Genomic DNA, 20,347 nt, shown 5'->3' on the forward strand with positions numbered 1-20,347 from the left:
TTTAAAGCAAACTTACTGGAAATAGTTTAATAAATATTTGATTGCTATAGTCACAAGGAAGAAAAACAGATTATATTTACATATTTTCTCCCAAAAACAGTTTGTAGGCTATTTATAAAAGATGTATGCAAATTTTATTCAAGGTTCCCTCTCTAGCATGGACTTGGGATGACTAAGGTGTACTCTCCTACCACTGTGTATGAGAAAGCGGGTTAAGAATTCACAGGGACTCTTCTGGACTCCATGGATATGAGAAAGTGTGACCAAAGGGAAGTGGTACAAGAAACATCATTGTCTCTAAGTGCCTATCCTGGAAAATGGTTTTGGTACCCTACCTAACAGAAGCTGTTTGGGATAAGGGTAGGGGCACATTACAGAGAAAACTAGTTTTCACTGGTTACTTGGAGAAGCAAATAACCATAGGGATTAATTAGGGCAGTGATTCAGTGAAGCACTCAGTTGGCCTAACTCAGGGTAAACCTCATATCCTGGATAGTTGCTCCTCTTCTTGCCCAAATTCACTCTGGGAAGTATTGAATTTGTGTCTTATCAAAAGGTTACCTTTTGAAACCTAGTACTTAACTAACAGAGAAGATCTTCTGAAAAGACACTCAGCATTTATCCAAGAACACTTCTACCCTAGCTTGTCACCACACAGACTGAAAACCCTTGTTTTGAGCCCTAGAGAACGAATGAAGTCTTCTCTGTATGTGCCCTTCTTGCCATCAGGAACTTAGACTCCAGGATGACTGACAGAATAAGATACAGACAGATAGACTTACTGAGAGAAGAAAAACAAAAACAAAAACACAAAAACAAAAAACAACCAGAGACAAAACAAACAAAAAATCTGGGATATAAAATTTCACTAGCATTAATAAAGAGTCAACAGGATTCTGAGATCTCAGAAGCCCTTACACTCTGGCCTCTTATACATTTCTTTTTGTTTTGAAATTGAAGAGTAGATTTCTCCTGGTACTGAACATTGGTCTGGCTAGTAGAGCACTAAGATCCTACAAGGCAGCCATCATCTCTCCTTATCTACTTCTACAAGCTCTCGAAATCTAAAACAGAAAAGCAGCAGTTAGGGACTATAAAAAGCAAGGTCCCTTCACTCTTAAAACATCCTTCCCAGAGGCCAAGCCATAGATCTCTCTTTGCACATAAATACACATATTATGGTTCCTTTCTTTAATAATGCTACAAATGACACAGTCCTTTCTTCTAGATTTTTATTTTTTATTATTAAAATACTTAAGTGATAGCTATTCATATTTTATCTTTGTACCTTTTCACCATTGCTGGATTGTAAAGATAGATCTTCATAAAGTGTCTTTCCTTCTCATGATAACCATAAAAAGGCCTGAAATAAAAGAAAAAGGTATTTCAAATTATTTTTATCATTCAGAGATGAAGTAATGCAACTTATTGCTCTAATTAGACTCAGCTAGCCTAATTCAGCCTTATTTATATTTAATATTACCCAAAACCTCAAAAAACAAACAAAAACTGCTCCAAAACCTTTCAATTAAACTTACCACAGATTAACATATAAAATATTGCAATCTGGTTACTTCTTTTAAAAATACCACTTTCAAAAAAAAAATACCACTTTCAAAAAACTAGGGACAAAAAGGAGTGCAAACTGTTTACACCTTAATTTCAATCATAATGACTATTAAAAAAATGACTTTTTTTCTCTATACTCTGAACATGTATGAGAAAACCCGAGACCTTTCAAGCACCTTCACCCATTTCTGACTTTCTGTCAAACGTTAAAGCTCTTCATTAACAAAGTCCTTTAATTAACAGCACTCATGTCACTTTGCTTGTCTGCTTATTAATAATTTTACAAATTCACTAAGCAGAGACAATTTGCCTATTATATATATGTACATGTGTGTGTGTGTGTGTGTGTTTGTATAAAACACTCATGCAAGTCAAATGAAGCCCATGAAAACTGTGTAGACAGGAACTTAAGAGATTAAGAAGACCATGACCTTACTTAAGGACCCTAATTATGTTGAGGCTGGCTTTTTCTCTAGGGCATCAGCTAGAATGGGGAAAGGAAGAAGCAAAAATCTACACGGCAGAGAGAGAAACAAGTGTTCAGAGCAAGATGAAATAAGCTGGAATATCATGTTACATCATTTTAGGAGGATTTGAAACTACACCAGTACCTCTGATATAGACTACCATTTTCATTTTTTTTTTAAAGTAGGCTCCATGCCCATCATGGGGCTTCAACTAACAACCCTGAGATCAAGAGTCACATGTTCTACCGACTGAGCCAGCTAGGCACCTGTATTTATTTATGTATTAAAGTAAGCTCTGGGGCACCTAGGTGGCTCAGTTGGTTAAGCATCCGACTCTTGGCTCAGGTCATGATCATGGTTCATGGGATTGAGCCCTATGTTGGGCTTTGAGCTGACAGCACCGAGCCTGCTTGGGATTCTCTCTCTGCCTCTTTCTCTCTCTCAAAATAAATAAATAAACTTAAAAACAAAACAAAATAAAAAACATAAAGTAAGCTCTATGCCCAACATGGGAGTTTGAACTCATGACCCTGATATTGAGAGTCACATGTTCTACCAACTAAGCCAGCCAGGTACCCCCAGACTATCACTTTCAAAGATGATGTAGTTAGAAATAATATATAAACAGGTATGAATTTGCATGCAAAAAAGTTTTATATCTCCCTAGAGTTTAGTTGTAAATAAGTGGTTGGTGAAATCTTTAGGTAGATAAACCTATTCACTTTTCATTTACAAAAAAACTCTCCCATGGTGTCTGGGTGGCTTAGCTGGTTAAGCATCCAACTCTTGGTTTCTGCTCAGTTCATGATCTCACTGGCAGCACAGAGCCTGCTTGGGATTCTTGGTCTCCCTCTCTCTCTGCCCCTGACTCACACTGTCTCTATCTCTCTCAAAATAAATAAATAAGCTTTTAAAAAATATAAATCAATAAAAATAAAAAATACTGTGCCTATCTAATGGGCACTAAGTAGAACTTACCCTCATTAGGACCCCATTTCTGTCACGTCTGACAGTGTAGCTGACATCAAATACAGGAGTAATCTGGTAGCAGTCATTATTTGCGGTATGAACTTCCCCCCCACTAGCTATTTTCAAGCTTTTAAGTCAGAGCCTTCTATATGATTGTTATAAAGTAATTTCTATTTTTCAAAAAATCCAACTAGGGGAGCCTGAGTGGCTCAGTCAGTTAAGTGTCTGACTTTGGTTCAGGTCATGATCTCATGGTTTGTGGCTTTGAGCCTTGCATTGGGTTCTGCACTGACTGAGCAGAGCCTGCTTGGGAATCTGTCTCCCTGTCTCTCTGCCCCTCACCTACTTGTGCTCTCTCTCTTGAAAATAAACAAACGTTGGAGAAAAAAAAATCCAACTATTTACCAAGGTCTAAAAGGTTCTTTTTTTTTTTTTTTTTCATGTTTATTTTTGAGAGACAGCATTCAAGGAGGGGAGGGGCAGAGAGAGACAGAGACACAGAATCTGAAGTAGGCTCCAGACTCTGAGCTATCAGCACAGGGCCCGATGTGGAGCTGGAACTCACGAATGGTGAGATCACGACCTGAGCCGAAGTTGGACGCTTAAGCAACCGAGCCACCCAGGCACCCCTACAAGGTTCTTTATCTTGTCCTTGCTACTCACTCCAATCACCTTTTCCTCTCTAACTTGATCTACACTCAAGTAACTTGCCATTCTCTCTGCCTCGAAAGCCTGCCCTGAACCCTGACATGGTTTGCTTTCAATCTTCAATCACATCTCTACTTAGACTCACTTCCTCAGAAAAGTCTTCTCTAACCATCACTCCCTATCCCTTACCCTTCACTCTTCTTTACTTTTTTTTCCCTTAGTAACACTTAACCACTTCCTGTCTAGTTTGCTATTTACTCCATTTTTGTTGCCATGAAGGAAGGGGTGAAACAAAGACACGTTACATGAATGATCTCATTCTGTCTCATTGGCAAAATTCAACTATTTATTCCTCTTACTATGGTATTTTTCATGTAGATAAATATAGCTATTTATCTGAAGACAGGAGTTATTTTAAGCCAAATAAATGGGGGCGGAGGGGGGAATTAAATCTGCAGTGTGGTCCATGTTATCTTTGCTTGTTTTGATTTTGCAAGAATCTTTTAGGGTTTTACAATTAGAATCTCATAAATTTCAAAAACTGAATATGGTAAGACTATCAAACCTCTAAAATTCTTTGTACACCTAGGATTCTGTTTTCACATCTGCTGACCCAAAATATAGCCTGGAAATTCTACAAATTCAGTTTTCTGCTTCTGTGTAATTTAACCTGTAACGCTTACTTTTTGCTGTTGGCTTCAGTTAATTCTGCCACAAGAATTCCTCAACAGGGAAACTCTTTGGAGGGAAAAAGTAGAATGGAACAGAGTTTGAGAATAGATATTTTAGGCTTAAAAAAATTATATCTGATAATTAAGAGTTAGTTTTTTCATATGGCAGTGAGAAGGAAAATGAAAATGGATAGCAAAAAACTCAATTAACTCAAATGGATTAAGAATCTCTTTATAGGATATTTTCTAAAATCATGGTAGCTAAGTGGCAAGGAATTCCAGAAATTAGCCTAAGGTCATAATCCTATCTCTTGACCTGGCCTCAGAACAATGCATTATCTAAAAAGACTGGAATCAAACCTGTACAGATTTTAATTTGGTAGCTAGATGCAACCTTGTCTACCTTAAGAAAGTAGGGAAAACTGAAAGACTAAAATAATCACAAAGCTAGAATGTATGGTAAGGAAAAGGGGAATTAGGTTAAGAAAAAAATTAGAGTAAGAGGAAAGAATGGCAGCCAAAGAACAGCTCATCTTTTGCCTCAGGTATTCAGACTTTTTAATTTTTTATTCTTTATTTATTTTTGAGAGAGAGACTGCAAGACAGAGTCCTAGTGGGGGAGGAACAGAGAGAGAGGGAGACAGAATCTGAAGTGGGATCCAGGCTCTGAGCTATCAGCACAGAGCCCGACGTAGGGCTTGAACTCACGAACCACAAGTTCATGACCTGAGCTGAAGTCAGACGCTTAACCTACTGAGCCATCCAGGCACCCCAGATATTCAGACTCTTAAAAATATGACAACAGAAAGATTGGTGGCTGGAGTGCCTGGATGGTTCAAGTTGGTAGAGTATGTGACTCTTGATCTTAGGGTCATGAGTACAAGCCTCATATTGGGCACAGAGCTTGCTTAATTTAAAAAAAAGAAAAGAAAAGAAAAAAAAAAGACTGGTGACTATTCAATTCACTGGGCAGTTTGAAGATTCAGCTTTGAAATTTTTTTTTAATGTTTATTTATTGTTTTTTGAGAGAGAGAGAGAGAGAGAGAGAGACAAAGTGTAAGCAGGGGAAGGGCAGAGACAGAAGGAGAGACAGAATCTGAAGCAGGCTCCAGGCTCCAAGCTGTCAGCACAAAGCCCAACGGGCAGCCTGAACTTACAAACCATGAGCTCATGACCTGATTTGAAGTCAGAAGCTTAACCAACTGAGCCACCCAGGTGCCCCTGGAGATTCAACTTTGAAATGAGAGTATGTATAGGAAAGTTCTTAGAAACTATTAAACATAAAAAAAAGTTGGAATATAAAACTGATAATTATCTTTAACCTAATTGTTACTATCATAGGACAGGTGTGAACTTCCATCTCATTTAGTCAACCAAACAGCTACTGAGCCATATCTACTAAGTGCCCAACACCATACAAAGTGCTAAGGATAGGGGTGCCTGGGTGGCTCAGTCGGTTGAGTGTCCGACTTCAGCCCAGGTCATGATCTCACAGTTCATGAGTTCGAGCCCCGCATCGGGCTCTGTGCTGACGGCTTGGGGCCTGGGGCCTGCTTCGGATTCTGTGTCTCCCTCTCTCTCTCTGCACCTCCCCAGCTCATGCTCACACTTTGTCTCTGTCAAAAATAAATAGACTTAAAAAAAATTAAAAAAAAAAAAGTGCTAAGGATATAATGATGGACAAGACAAACATGGTCCTTTTTCTCATGGCGCTTACATGCTGGTGGGAGAAATACATAAAAATTAAGTAATCAAAAAATTAAAATAACTGCCAACTATATTGCGCTAAAGGAAACAAGAATAGACAGAGATACAGAGTAATTATAATGACAACTTATTTTTTTTAATGTCTTTAAAATTTGTTTTTGAGAGAGAGTGCAAGCAGGGTAGGGGCAGTGAGAAAGGGGGACAGAGGGGGGACAGGGGAAGCGGGCTTTGCACTGACAGCAGTGAGCCTGATGCGGGGCTCAAACTCATGAACTGTGAGATCAGGACCTGAGCCAAAGTTGGACACTCAAATGAATGAGCCACCCAGGTGCCCCAACCTATTTTACGTAGGAAAGTCAGAAAAAACTTCTCTGGAGAAGTGAAGGATCTGAAAGATTGGAGAAGGGTAGAGAACTCAAGGAAAGCAAACTGCATGCACAAAGGTGGGAAAGAGCTCAACACATCAGAGGAACTGAAAGAAGAAGACCCATGTTTCTAGATGGAATGTAGTGAACAGGGGTCAGATCACACAGGCTGTGGTTAGAAGCTTCAATTTACTCTGTGAACAATATGAAGCCACTCGAGGATTTTAAATGATTTTAAAAGGATCCAATTTATATAAGAAGAAGAATACTTTTGCAGCTCTGGAACAAGACAAAAATAGAAGGAAATTCAATTAAAAGGATACTGTGGTGGTCCAGAGGAAAGCCTAGATTAAGGTGGAAAACGTAGACAGATTTAAGATGAATTTAATATACACATATCAAACTGAAAACATTCTAGTACGAGCTCCAAATCTTTCCTGCCAGCCTATTATTCTACCTGCACCTTCCAGACTCACAATTTTATAGTCATCTTTGACTCCTGTCATAATCTCCATCCAATCAGACAGCAAAGCTCATAGACTCAACTCTCAGAACAGATCCAGAAGCTGACCACAGCTCAGTACTCCCACTACTCCCCAAGTGCAAGCTACTGTATTTTCTCATCTCACCCAGATTAATGAAAGTCTCCTAATGTTCTCCCCTACTTCTACCCTTATCCCCCAATGATCTACCCTTCACACAACTGCTTAAGTTATCCTTTCAAGCCTAATTTAGATTGTGACTACTCAAATTCCTGCAAAAAAAAACTCAGAGTAAAAGCCAGAGTCCTCAGAACAGCCTAATGTTGTGTTTCTAAAACTTTAGTATGCATCAGAATCATTACAAAGGCTTATTATTAAAACACAAATTGCTGGGCCCCACAACCGGAGTTCCTGATTCATTAGGTCTAGGGTGGGACCCAAGAATATATATATATATATTTTTTAATTTTTTTAATGTTTATTTATTCTTGAGACAGAGACAGAGCATGGACAGGGGAGGGGCAGAGAGAGAGGGAGACACAGAATCCAAAACAGGCTCCAGGCTCTGAGCTGTCAGCACAGAGCCCGACACGGAGCTCGAACCCACAAACTGTGAGATCTTGACCTGAGCCAAAGTCAGACGTTTAACCGACTGAGCCACCCAGGTGCCCCAACCCAAGAATATATTTTAAATAAGTTCCCCAGTATGTTAATCTAAGTCCTCTGAGAAGTTGATGCCAATATGTGCAAGGAATTTATTTGGGAAACACCTGTGAGAGAAAATGAAGCAGGATCCAGGAAAGGCTGGGACAGCCACCAAAATTAGATAACATCTGGTCCCAAATGAAAGAAAGAGGGACAGAGGGAAGATCGGTAGCAATATCTTCTACCGATGTAGAAGTGTGATTCTAGCAGTGTGATTCTAAACTAAGTGCAGAAAGGCTTTCAGAGAGTTCCCAAGTGCTTCCTAGGAACAGGCCTGCCCTAGTATCCTTCCCAGGCTTAGCCATTGGCTGGAAGTAGCTTATGGAAAGCAGCTTCAGTTTATATGGAATGATAGATTTCAGTGCAAGAGTGGGGCCACTGTTCAATTATGCTCCTTGTATTCGGAGATCTGATAGGTGCATTCTCATAGCTTTCAAACCAGGTAAAGCTGAAGTTGGTGATCCTGGAAACCATACTTTAAGAACCACTGGCCAACACAATCTCCATCCATTCATCTCTCCCTAATCTCATTTTGTCCTACTCTCTTTTCCCTCCACTCTAGCTACCTGGCCTCCATGTTGTTCCTACTCCCTCACCTTCAAGTCTTTGCTCAAAAGTCTATTTACCTTGTCAATAACACCCTCCCTGATTATCCTATATAAAACTGCCACCAGTCCATTTCTCTACCCTACACTATTGAAACTTCTTATCCTGCTCTACATCTTTATTCTATAGCACTATCACATAATAAAGGAATAAATTTATTTCATGTTATATCGATTGGTTATTTTCTATTTCCCATTACTAGAATGTAACCTCCACGGTGGCACGGATCTTTGTTTTGTTCACCAATATATCCCAAGCACCTAGAACAGAGCCTAGCACATGGAAGGTGCTCAATAAGTATTTGATAAATAAATTACATGAATTTCTACAGGTCTAAAAAGTGTAGAAATGGAAAAGGTTAAAACAAAAATCACTGTTAACCATCTATCTTTCACTGCAACAAAAATTTACTTTAAAATGTTACAGCATAGGGGCGCCTGGGTGGCTCAGTCAGTTAAGCATCCGACTTTGGCCCAGGTCATGATTTCACAGTTTGTGAGCTCAAGCCCCATGTCGAGCTCTGTGCTGACAGCTAAGAGCCTGGAGCCTGCTTCGGATTCTCTGTCTCCCTCTCTCTCTGCCCCTCCACTATTCATGCGTGCGCTTGCACCTCTCTAAAATAAGCATTGATAAAAATTTTTTTAAAGTTACAACATAAAATTCGCCCCACTCCCATTAGAAGTAGAAGAAAAATAAACAGTATCTTTAAATCAGATAGCTTTTCTTTTACTTAGTACTAAAAACATAAAGAAATTTAAAAAGATGTTAACATATACTTACATTCCTGATACTAATGACACTTTGAACACGTGCTGAGCAGTGGAAGATGGATTGCCTAAAGCCACATTAAGTGCTCTGTCGATACTGAATGCCATCTGAGAAAGATAGCTTTCTGGCTGCTGTCCATAACCATCGTATGGCACATAGAGGTAAGGAAAGATGCCATGTAGATGAAGACATGTCTTCTGACCTAAAATGTAACACATTATAAAGTTTAGTTTGAGATGCATTTAAAATTTTTAACATTACAAAGCAAAGAATGCAAGTCATTTAAACATTCTAATGACAACATGGCTTATCTAGGATAACTAACAGTTGAAGAAAATTAACGTATAATTAAAGCCACCTATTTTTTACATTTTACACCTACATTTTACAACAGAACATTTAGAAGCATTTTATAAACATAAGCATTCTAGTATGATTTAAATAGTTTTGGCGAAAACGTTTGAATATTTTACCCTCACAATCTAACTAGCTTTATATACTTCACTGAATTGCCCTGTAATAATACCACTTAGCACAGTGTTATGAACCTTATAAAAAGTCACTGAAAGTTCATTAAATAAATCAATGGATATCTGTCTTGGCATAAATGTTTTCAAACCAGAGACTTTCCTGAGACAGACTACTCTGAACGTTTGCTGTTCAGAGGATAAAAGCAGTTCCAGTATGTGGAATTTTGCTATTAAGGGTGGGGAGGGGAGTTTGGGAGGGGTAAACATGAAATTTTGCTATTAGAAAACAAAATCAAAAAAGACAAAAACATATCATTTGTCTATAATAGACTTCTGGATATCTAAACTGCACATTTGGTGGACAGGGGTAGACACAATGAGAGGTGAAAAAACAAGCATGTACACTTCCCAGGAAGCCACTGTATCAGGCAAGGTGCAGAAGGGGTAAATGGTGCTGACTTGCCAACAGAAAATCCAGCACAGCCATGATAAAGAAAGTAGTATGAGTAACAACCCACAAAAGAAGTGCCACAGAAACAGTAATGTATCCATGACAAGGTTAAGTAACAACAGCAGCAACAAAAAACAGATGCACCATTACTCTCATGAATTTGGCAGGGCTGTACAGAAGTGGCTCCTATCCTCAGAGCACTGTCCCTAGCTCCCCTTGGGTACATGTCATTTGTCTATTTCAAACAGAGAGAATGGCAGTGATGGAAGAACATATCCATTTTTCTCCTCAGGCTGTCACTCACTATCCCTGCACTGCCCTGCCAACATAAGCCCCGGCTTCTTCCCCACCCCTTACCCTACTCTGCTTCACTGAGATTTTTTTTCTTTCTTAGTAGGAAAGTAACTATTTGTTTGCTTACTATTTCCTATTTATAATTCAGAATGATTTATATAAAATACCCAGAAAATGGTTCTATATTCTGTTGTATTTCATACTTTCTATAGTGAATAACATCAGCTTATCTTATTTTTAAGGTACGGCTACAACAGAATTAACAAATAAATCTGGAACAGTTATTACATACAGCATAGCAAAACTGGAAAGCACAATCACACAATGGAATAAGATCTATAGCCTCACGAGTGTGGAATTGGAATTTCAACTACCAACTTTCACACTTTTGAACAATTACAAATTGCACTGCTGTTAGACCACTTTCTATTTTTAGCAGCAGTTATGCTGCTTAATCTCAAAGAAATGGAAAAAAAACCCTTTCAGTTAAAAGCAAATTCATTGGCTATTTTGTTTCATTTCAAACATGGTACTATTTCCTAAATGTTGCTGTTTTTTTAATTCTTCAAATAGAAAAAAATCAAATTCTAATTATGAGTATTTAAAAACATATTTAAATAGTTTACTGATGATCTACTTGAATGCTTTTTAAACATCTCATGAAAAAATGTTACAACCATTACCACTCAAGATATAAACCTCAACTGGTTAAGAGCAACTGGGATGTTACACCGTGGGGGTAAGGGAGGTGGAGACAGAAGTATCCTCTTCTAAGCTGGCAGATCTAAGACCAGTGGTTACAGATTTAGTGTAACAGTGTATTTTACAAGCAATTCTGTAAGCTCTTAAGGTATTAATTTTATAGTCCCTATATCTCGATAATGGAAACTTAGATAAATTTTACAAGGAATGATTATAAAATCTGATTCCTACCAAGTTTCTTTACAGGTAGGATATTCAAAGGTCATAGAATTTTTTTTTTTAATTCCCACTTTTCCATCTCCTGTGAAGTAGGGGCCAGAACAATTATCTATTTATATGCTTTGAAACTTAGGTATATGATTTAGGAAAAAAGCAGAAATGATTTATTTAGCAGGCACTGAACTAAGCGCCTCACGTGTATTTATTTCTAAAACATACAACAACCTTACAAGTATCACAAAGGTTATTTTCCCCAAATCACGTACCTATTAGGTAATTGAATCAAAATTTAAAAGCAGATCAATAAAATCTAAACTCAATGCTCTTTTCATTTAACCATGCTGGTTCAATTTTTTTAAAAGTTAATGTTGGCTCCCTTAACTCCTAAGCTCTTATTTTGTAATGTAAACGCCTGTTTCCTTATCTGACTCTCATTTGAAACTTCCTTGGAGCTGGTACTGTGGTTGAAAGATCATAATATCCCCCAGACCTAGCAGAGAGCATATATGTGCTTAATAAATATTTATTAAATGGATGAACAAACCCTCAGCTAAATAGATTTATTAGTTGAGGAGAGGAATGGTATAAAAGCCTTGAGTATCTGAAAAAAGGAATCTATAAAAACAGAGGGACTTTGATACAACTAAGGATTACAGAGCTACTGAAGGACATGGGTGTTGGGGTGAGTCCTCAGCTTACTGCTCTTTCCTGCCCCGAATAACCCAAAGTCCCATGCTACACTGTAGTCACTACATTAACACGGGTGTATTCCCCTCTGGTTCTCCAGAAGCTAGGGATGACTCTGTGCCTTACCACTCTTGCTCAAGAATAACCTCCTGAAGAACAACCACAGCACAAAGAATTCTTGGCATTGCACTGATGGCTCTAATATAGAATGACTATCATAGAAAAGAAAATGAGGAGAAACAAGACAAAATAGGTTCAAAAAGTTAAGCAAGGAAAAACAAATGTATAAAAATGAATGTGTTAATCAATTTGTTTGGCAACAGTAGGTCTTTTATTATTGTAAAACTTGTAGTTCTGTAATTGTATTACTTTATCTTGACAAGGTACAGACAACTTCTATAGATTTCCCTGATCAGCTCTACCCCACGCAAATGTGTGGGGCCACACATATGTAAAGTCCCTTGGAGATAAACTATTCTGTCCCACCCCCATCAGTTAGGATCAGATTCAGCTATGAGAAAAACACCCTAAAATCAGTGCCTTCAGCATTCAATCAGTGGCTTCTCTCTCATAAATTAAGTCCACAGGTAGGCAGCTGGTACTGGGCACTTAGGATTTTTTCAACATCTAGTTAGTTGCCTAGTTAAGAACTTGCAACTTCAGGCGAGACTGGACGCATTCAGGGAGGTATGGCTGTAGACAAGAACTTGCATCTTCAATACAGAGGCCTTTTCACTATACTCTAAAGAGTTCCGTACACAGGATTCTTTTAAGAATGCTTTTATAAAACTAGTGAAAACTATGCTATTTTGAAACCCTGCTAAATGATTTGGGATTCTTAAACTGTTTAAAGTATTAGCTATTTCTAAGTAACATATGTACCCAAAGCAAGCAAGCAACCGGCATTCTTTATATCTCTAATTTCTGAATGTCCCCTCTTACTGTCATGTCAAACTGAATTAAAGCAGCAAACTCAGTAGGAAAAAAGACTGCCATTTGGAGAAAAAGCATGTGTGTGTGTGTGTGTGTGTGTGTGTATGTGTATGTGTGTGTGCACACACACACATGCATACATACAGGTTTCAAATTTTTTTAAGAGTTTGGACTTTGCAATTTGACTGATGTTGCCTAATTCAGAAAGTGCAATAAAGATGTTTCAGGAAAGCTCCACAGAAACTTGTCACAGCATAACTGCTGGCTTTTAGACACCATGGCAAAACTGTGTGGAGCTGGCTACTTTCCAACTCTGTGTAAGCAGGGCTTCTATAACAAAGGTAGGTGTCTCTGTAACAGCCAGAGTACTCAGGCACTGTGAAGCTAATCTTTTACAGAACTTAGAAGTACACCAAATATTAAGTCCTCTGTATTCCAACATTTCACATTGTCTTCTATATTTTAAGTGCCTAGATTTGGTCTCTTAATTAAATTGTGCATAAAATCTTAGTTTATCCATAGCAAAATTACCTATATTTTTTTGTAGATCCATTTTTGATAAACAGAAAAACTACCATGTATCTTTTCTCTAATTCTGAGGTCTGCAATTTTTTTCCTGTCAAGTGGGAAATGGTAAATATTTTAGGCTTTACGGGCCATACTGTGTCTGATATAACTACTTAACTCTGCCACTGTAGCCTGAAAGCAGCCACAGACAGTAGTATGTGCATGGCTGTGTTGTTCCAACAAAATTTCATTTACAAAAACAGGCAGCGGGAGGAATTTGGTCCATGGATAGTAGTTTGCCAATCCCTGCTCCAACTGATTAGACTTCATCATCCAGAACAGAAAAGCTTATGTTTTCTCTTTTCTTTTTAAAACAAGCTGACTGGTCACCACAATCAAAATCATGCTGGCCTAAGAGTATCCTAGGAGACTGAATAAGAAATGCTTATTTTGTAACTTGCAACCCATCTCCCAAATCTCAAACTCAATATACACAAGATTTTAAACAAAACTCTACAGAGCTATCAAACAGAAAAACTTGGTATGTGAACAGGAAAATGTGTATTTATGGAATTTTTCATATTTTCTTTTTGGAATATCTCTTTTTAAGTTTTATATCACTGTAATTACCTCAATCTGTTTCCCTCCAAGCAGTCTTTCTTTGCTTCTTTCTAAAATTTCACTCCACCTTTTTTTCCCCATTCCCACAAAACCACAAAATGAACCAAGCAAAACTTAGTCACAGAAAGCAAATGTTGTATCACCCATTACCATCTATGAAAAAAAAAATCTTAAGTACTCTTAGCTCTAGAAATTACATTTTCAGAATTTACCCTAAAAAAAATTAAGAATATACATGAACACTTAAATATTAAGATGCTTGGGCGCCTGGGTGGCTCAGTCACAGTTGAGCATCCGACTTCAGCTCAGGTCATGATCTCATAGTTTGTGACTTCGAGCCCCACATCAGGCTCTCTGCTGTCAGTGTAGAAACTGCCTCAGATCCTCTGCCCCCGCTTTCTCTGTGCCCCTCCCCTGCTCACACTTTCTCTCTCATTCTCAAAAATAAATAAGCATTAAAATAAATAAATAGATATTAAGATGCTAAGACAGTATTACCAATAGTAAAAAAAAAAAAAATTGAAGACAATATAAACTTCCAAAAATAGATTAATTATGATGCATCTCTATCATAGATCTATGGCTCTTATACCAATTCCTGCTTACTGTCTTTGTAAATACAAATTTATTGGAACACACCAATAAATTTATTTGGAATGGGCTATTGCTGCTTTGCTAACAGGCAGAGTTGAGAAGTTGCAACAGAGACCAAGCCTGCAAAGCCTAAAATATATACTGTATGGCCCTTTACAGAAAAAAAAGTGTGCCAACTTCAGCAACAGATGGTGTAGAAGTATGTTTCCTGGCATGAAGAGATGTTTATATTTACTTCAGGTAATATTCAGGTTTATTTCAATTATTAATATATATATATATATATAACATATTAAATGAGATAAAGATTTTCTTTTCTTTTTGCTTATGGATATTTTCTAAATATACAGTTTGTGTAAGAAAAAGGCAGGAAGAAGTCATCTACTTCTAAATGACTCAGAAATTAAAAAACAAAACAAAAACCAAAAACCAAAAACCTAAGTATTATCATTAACCATACAAAGGGCGTACGTATATAACTTCCTGACACTTTCTCTTCATTTTCTCCTTTCGTTTGTAAATAATGCTTTGGGGTTTCACATTTATTCATGCCATTTTATTTCTTCAACTAAATTATACCTGGCTTTATTTAGAATCACTGGCTTTAAGTTATCAATCCTACATTAATAACAGAACTGTATCTTTCAAACACCAGATGTTTCAAAGGTCTATTTTATTTACACACTTGTCTAATATATCTTTGTATTTCCAGTGTTAAACACGATTGGTTTCCTCATTTATTTTTTTTTAGTTTATTTATTTTGAAGAGTGCACATGCACACACTCATGAGCAGGGGAGGGGCAGAGAGAGGGAGAGAGAGAATACAAAGCAGGCTCTACACTGTCAGTGTGGAGCCTGACGCGGCTCAATCTCATGAACCATGAGATCATGACCTGAGCCTAAACCAAGAGTTGGACACAACTGACTGAGCCACCCAAGTGTCACTGGTTTCTTCATTCATAAATGTAGGCATAAATTCTCTGTTCTTTAAATACTTTGTGAAAGCCCAACGTCAGGTGCTAGACCACAGGCTGCTCATAATCACAGTCCCTGAACTCATGAACTTTTTACATTCTACTCAGAGATAAAGATGAGTAAACAGGCAGTTACAGTATCAAAAAGTATCTAACTCAGATTTGTGAGACTATAGAAAGGCTTCCCAGAGTAAGTAACAAAAAGAGCAAAGTGAGAAAGAATGTTGCAGTACATACAAAAGTCTGAAAGCAAGTAAGAACATACGTGGTCTGGGAATAAGAAAAATGTAGTCAGGAAGAAGCAAAAAGTTCAATGGGGAGAAAGGCAAAGTGTGTATGTGTGTATATGTGGGCATGTGTAGATTCTGTGACCTGTGTGGATTTGCATTTTACAAAGTTTCCTTGTGGACACATTGTGCGAAAGCTAGGGACAGAACTTTAATAGGAAAATCTGTTTAGGAGGCTGTTGAAGTAATTCAGGAGAGAAAAGTCAGTAGAGATGGAGAAAACATCAAGATGGATTTAGAGCACAGAATTTAGAGGAAACTGACTAGAATTTGGGAGTAGGGTAAAAGAATCAAAGATGAGGCAAGTTTTTGGTTTAGCCAACTGGACTGATGTGAATGTCTTTCAAAGAAAACTAAGAAAGAAGAGTAGGCTGATTTCTATTTTTAACTTGTGGAATTTTACATGTTGATAGAATTTCCAAATGGAGATTTACATTAAGCACAATTAGGTACAGAGATAAAGAGCTTGAGAGAGAGAGATCTGAGCTAGAGAAGAAGACAGATTTGGGAGTCTGAATAACAGGTAAAAAATGCCCAAGAGAACACGTAGGTAAGAGAAGGAGCATAGATCAGAAACTTGAGGAATACTCGTATTTAAAGGAGGAAATAAAAGATTTTGATCTATGTGGTTGGGATATGAGAGAATGAGCCCCTGAGAGGGTTGCCAGGCAAGTGTATTAGCCATGGAACCAGAAAGTTCCAAGGGCTCATTAGAAATGTGTAAGAGAGGGGCGTCCGGGTGGTTCATCGGCTGAGTGTCCGACTTCAGCTCAGGTCATGGTCTCGCGGTCTGTGAGTTCAAGCCCCGCGTCGGGCTCTGTGCTGACAGCTTGGAGCCTGGAGCCTGCTTCAGATTCTGTGTCTCCCTCTTTCTCTGCCCCTCCCCTGCTCATGCTCTGTCTCTCTCTCTTTCTCTCTGTCAAAAATAAATAAACATTAAAATTTAAAAAAAACTTAAGAAATGTATAAGAGAAACATAAGCAATGACGGGCTGTATCAGCGACTGGAAGCAGGATGCAGATAACAGTATGTAGAAATGGCAAGAGACACTTCCAGAATGGCAGAGGAAGAACCTTTAAAAAGCCACTCCCCTCCATAAAAGCAACAAGAACACTGGCAAATTCTGTCAAAATCAACTTTTTTCAACCCTTTGGAAATTAATTACCTAAAAAGCTGGTGACAGTCCAAGGAGTGTTTATGCAAGAAAACCAGTTGAATCTTAGCAAGAACAGCAAGCTTTGTGGTATTCTAACTTGCCCTAATCCAATCCCCTCACCTCCCCAGCTCCAGAGCAGCCTTGAAAACCAAAGCTTTGCAACTACAGAATAGCGAACAGATTTATAGTTCCCCAAAAGCCCGATCACCAGAAAACTGTCACTATTTGACCTGCTTGGCAGCTCACTGAAAATGAAAAGCTCCATTCTCAGGACTTGTCTTTATTTGATCAGACGCAGAGCTCACTCCATGTGTATAGACAGTTCCGTCTGCAACATACTGTGGAAAACAATCAGCAGCAACTGTTTAACATTACAGTTGCCTGAGGGGGGTTTACTAGTTGCAGCTAACAAAAGGCTAAACAAAAAAGCTTAAAAGGAAAAACTGAGGACTGAAATGTCCATAAGAACTTGAAAGGTGTAGTATAGTCCTGGGAATTCATAAGGCTATGTATATGTGTGGAGTTATGCTCAGGAAGAGCTGAGAAAGCCCTAATCTTTCAATACTGGCTGACCTTGAGGCTCTGCACCAACACACACGCATATAGAGCCCCTCAACAAAAGCTGGAAGGAGACCTATTGGCTCAAGACATTTAAAGGAAATTCTGACCAATAAGTTAGCTGAACAGGGACTTCAAAGAACAGAGACTGTACAGAATTAACTCAGAAAAGTCACTAAAGAAACAAACAACATCACCAACAACAGAGCAAAAACAAATCATGGGGTTAGGGAGGAATAGGACTTCCTTAACTGTCATATTACTCAAAACATCTAGTTTCAACATAAGACATATGAAGAAAAAGAAAAGCATGGCCCACACACGGGGAAAAAGGAAGTTAATAGAAACTGTCCCTGAAGAAGCCCAGACGTTCATCTTACTAGACAGACTTCAAACCAGCTATTAAAAATATTCCAAAGAATAAAAGGAGATTGTGTCTAAAGTATTAAATGGAAGTTTGAGAATCATGTCTTACCTAATAGAAAATATAAATGAATAGAAAGAGATTATAAAAGAGAATCAGAAATTTTGATGTTGAAAAGTACAATAGAAATGAAAATTGTACTAAAGAGGGTCAAGAACATACTTGAACTGGCAGAAGAATCCATGAACTTGAAGACAGGTTAGCTAATTTGAGGAACAAAAAAGAAAAAGAATGACAAAATATTAACAGAGCCTCAGAGATCTATGGGATTCCATGAAGGATACCAACGTATACATAATATGAGCTTCAGGAGCAGAAGAGAGAAAGAAAAGGATGGAAAGAATATTTGAAAAAAGAATGGCAAAAATATTCCCAAATTTGATGGAAGACATTAATCTGAATATCTAAAAACCTTAGTAAATTGCAAGCAGGAGAAATTCAGAGATCCATGCCAAGATGTATCATAACCAAACTGCCAAAAAACAAAGAGAAAATCTTGAAAGTGGCAAAAGAGGGGCACCTGGATCTCAGTTGGTTAAGTATCAGGCTTTGGCTCAGGCCATGGTCTCACAGTTTTGAGTTCAAGCCTCGCATCTGCACTGTCAGTGCAGAGCTGGCTTGGAATTCTCTCTCTGTCCCTCCACCCCTCAAAATAAATACACTTAAAAAAAAAAAAGAAAGAAAAGTGGCAAAAGAAGAGCAATTCATCATGTACAAAATTTCCTCAGTAAGATTAAAAGCTGACTTCTCACTAGAAACCATGGAGGCCAGAGGGATAACACAAAGTGATGAAAAAAAAAAAAAAAAGACTGTTAACCAAAAATTCTGTAACTAGCAAAACTACCCTGTGAAAACAAAGGAGACCTAGGTGAGGTGAGAAGGAAGAAGAAATCAAGATATTCCCAGCTAATTGAAAATTAAGGAACTTGCCACTTGCAGACCTGACCCGCAAAAAATATTAAAGGAAATTTCATTTCAGGCTAAAATGAAAAGACAATAGGCAGTAACTTAAATCCACACTAAGAAATAAAGAGTACCAGTCAAGATAACTACATAGGTAAATAAAAAAGATAATAAACACTTATTTTTATAATTCTTTCCTTCTGCTACCTAAGACCTTAAGACAGGTGCATAAAATAATAATTATAAAATTGTGTCGAGAGGTTTATAATGTGTAATGATGTAATCTGCATAAGTGATGCTATAATGGAACAAAGTTTTCATATACTACAGGTATACTGATATTGTGGGTTCAGTTCCAGGCCACTGCAATAAGGCAAATAATGCAATAAAGTGAGTCAAAAGAATTTTTTGGTTTCCCAGTGCATCTAAAAATTATATTTACACTATACTGTAGTCTATTAAGTGGGCAATAGCATCATGTCTGAAAAAACAATGTGCACACTTTAATTAAAAAATATTTTCTTGGGGCACCTGGGTGGTTCAGTTGGTTGAGCATCCGACTTCGGCTCAGGTCATGATCTCGCAGTTTATGAGTTCAAGCCCCACATCGGGCTCCCTGCTGTCAGCACAGAGCCCGCTTCAAATACTCTGTCACCCTCTCTCTGCCCCTCTCCTGCTTGCACTCTTTCAAAAATAAATAAATATTTTAAAAATATGTATCTTCTTGGTAAAAAATGCTAACAATCATGTAAGGTTTTAGCAAGTCAAAATCACTGATCACACATCACCATAGCAAACAGAATAATCAAAGTTTAAAATACTGCAAGTTACCAAAATATGACACAGACACCAGGTGATCAAGTGCCATTGGAAAAATGTACTGATAGACTTGCTTGATGCGGGGTTGCTACAAACCTTCAATTTGTAAAAAACACAGTATTGGCAAAGCACAACAAAGTGAGGTACAATGAGGTATGCCTGTATGAAAATTAAATTGGGATTAATCCAAACTAAAGTATCTTAAATTAAGATGTTAATTGTAATACCCAGAATAACCATAAAGAAAATAACTAAAAGAGAAAGAAAGGGAGAGAGATAGGAGGAAAGAGGAAGGAAGGAAGGGAAATGGAATTAAAATGTACTAGAAAATATCTGTTTAGTATAAAAGAAGACTGTAATGGAGGAATAAAACAACAACAGAGCATAAGACAGAGAAAACAAACAGCAAAATGGGAGGTGTGAAACTACTCAGAACTGATAGGTGGCTGAAGGACATACGTATCTTGGCCTACAGCTCTCAACTCAATGGGGAAGATCAATTTTCCCACTTTACATTCACCAGTACAATTTGAGTACTACGCAAAATGAAGACAACTTATAGAAGCATCACAAGCCAAAGAAAAAACTCTGAGGACCAGAATCTTTTGTCTCAGCCATGTCTCAAACATGCTCAATATACATCCTTGAATTAATTAACGTACTCCATAACCAGAAGAATCATCGCTGAGGAAATAGAAGAAAAGTTTGATGTAAAGTATTTTCTGAAAAACACAAAAAACATTTAGATAGAAAATACTGTAACTGCATCTATTAAGAGCCAGCTCCCTGG

The 20,347-nt window shown here is 37.8% G+C and overlaps 1 protein-coding gene across 4 annotated transcripts in view; it reads right to left on the reverse strand.

Annotated features, from left to right (window-relative positions):
• Nucleotides 1–20,347, reverse strand: part of REV3L (REV3 like, DNA directed polymerase zeta catalytic subunit) — a 183,563-nt gene that overhangs the window by 118,029 nt on the left and 45,187 nt on the right. For all 4 annotated transcript variants that reach the window (XR_006299027.1, XM_043592124.1, XM_043592125.1 and 1 more), the window contains exons 2-3: nucleotides 8,970–9,159; nucleotides 1,289–1,363 (exon numbers count right to left, since the gene is read on the reverse strand). Coding sequence is in view for 3 of the 4 variants with exons in the window: in XM_043592124.1 (XP_043448059.1) it covers nucleotides 1,289–1,363; nucleotides 8,970–9,159 (265 nt within the window). In the remaining variant the exon portion in view is untranslated. The remainder of the gene's footprint in view (nucleotides 1–1,288; nucleotides 1,364–8,969; nucleotides 9,160–20,347) is intronic.

Source organism: Prionailurus bengalensis, chromosome B2, assembly GCF_016509475.1.
Source record: "Prionailurus bengalensis isolate Pbe53 chromosome B2, Fcat_Pben_1.1_paternal_pri, whole genome shotgun sequence".
NCBI classification, from domain to species: Eukaryota; Metazoa; Chordata; class Mammalia; order Carnivora; family Felidae; genus Prionailurus; species Prionailurus bengalensis.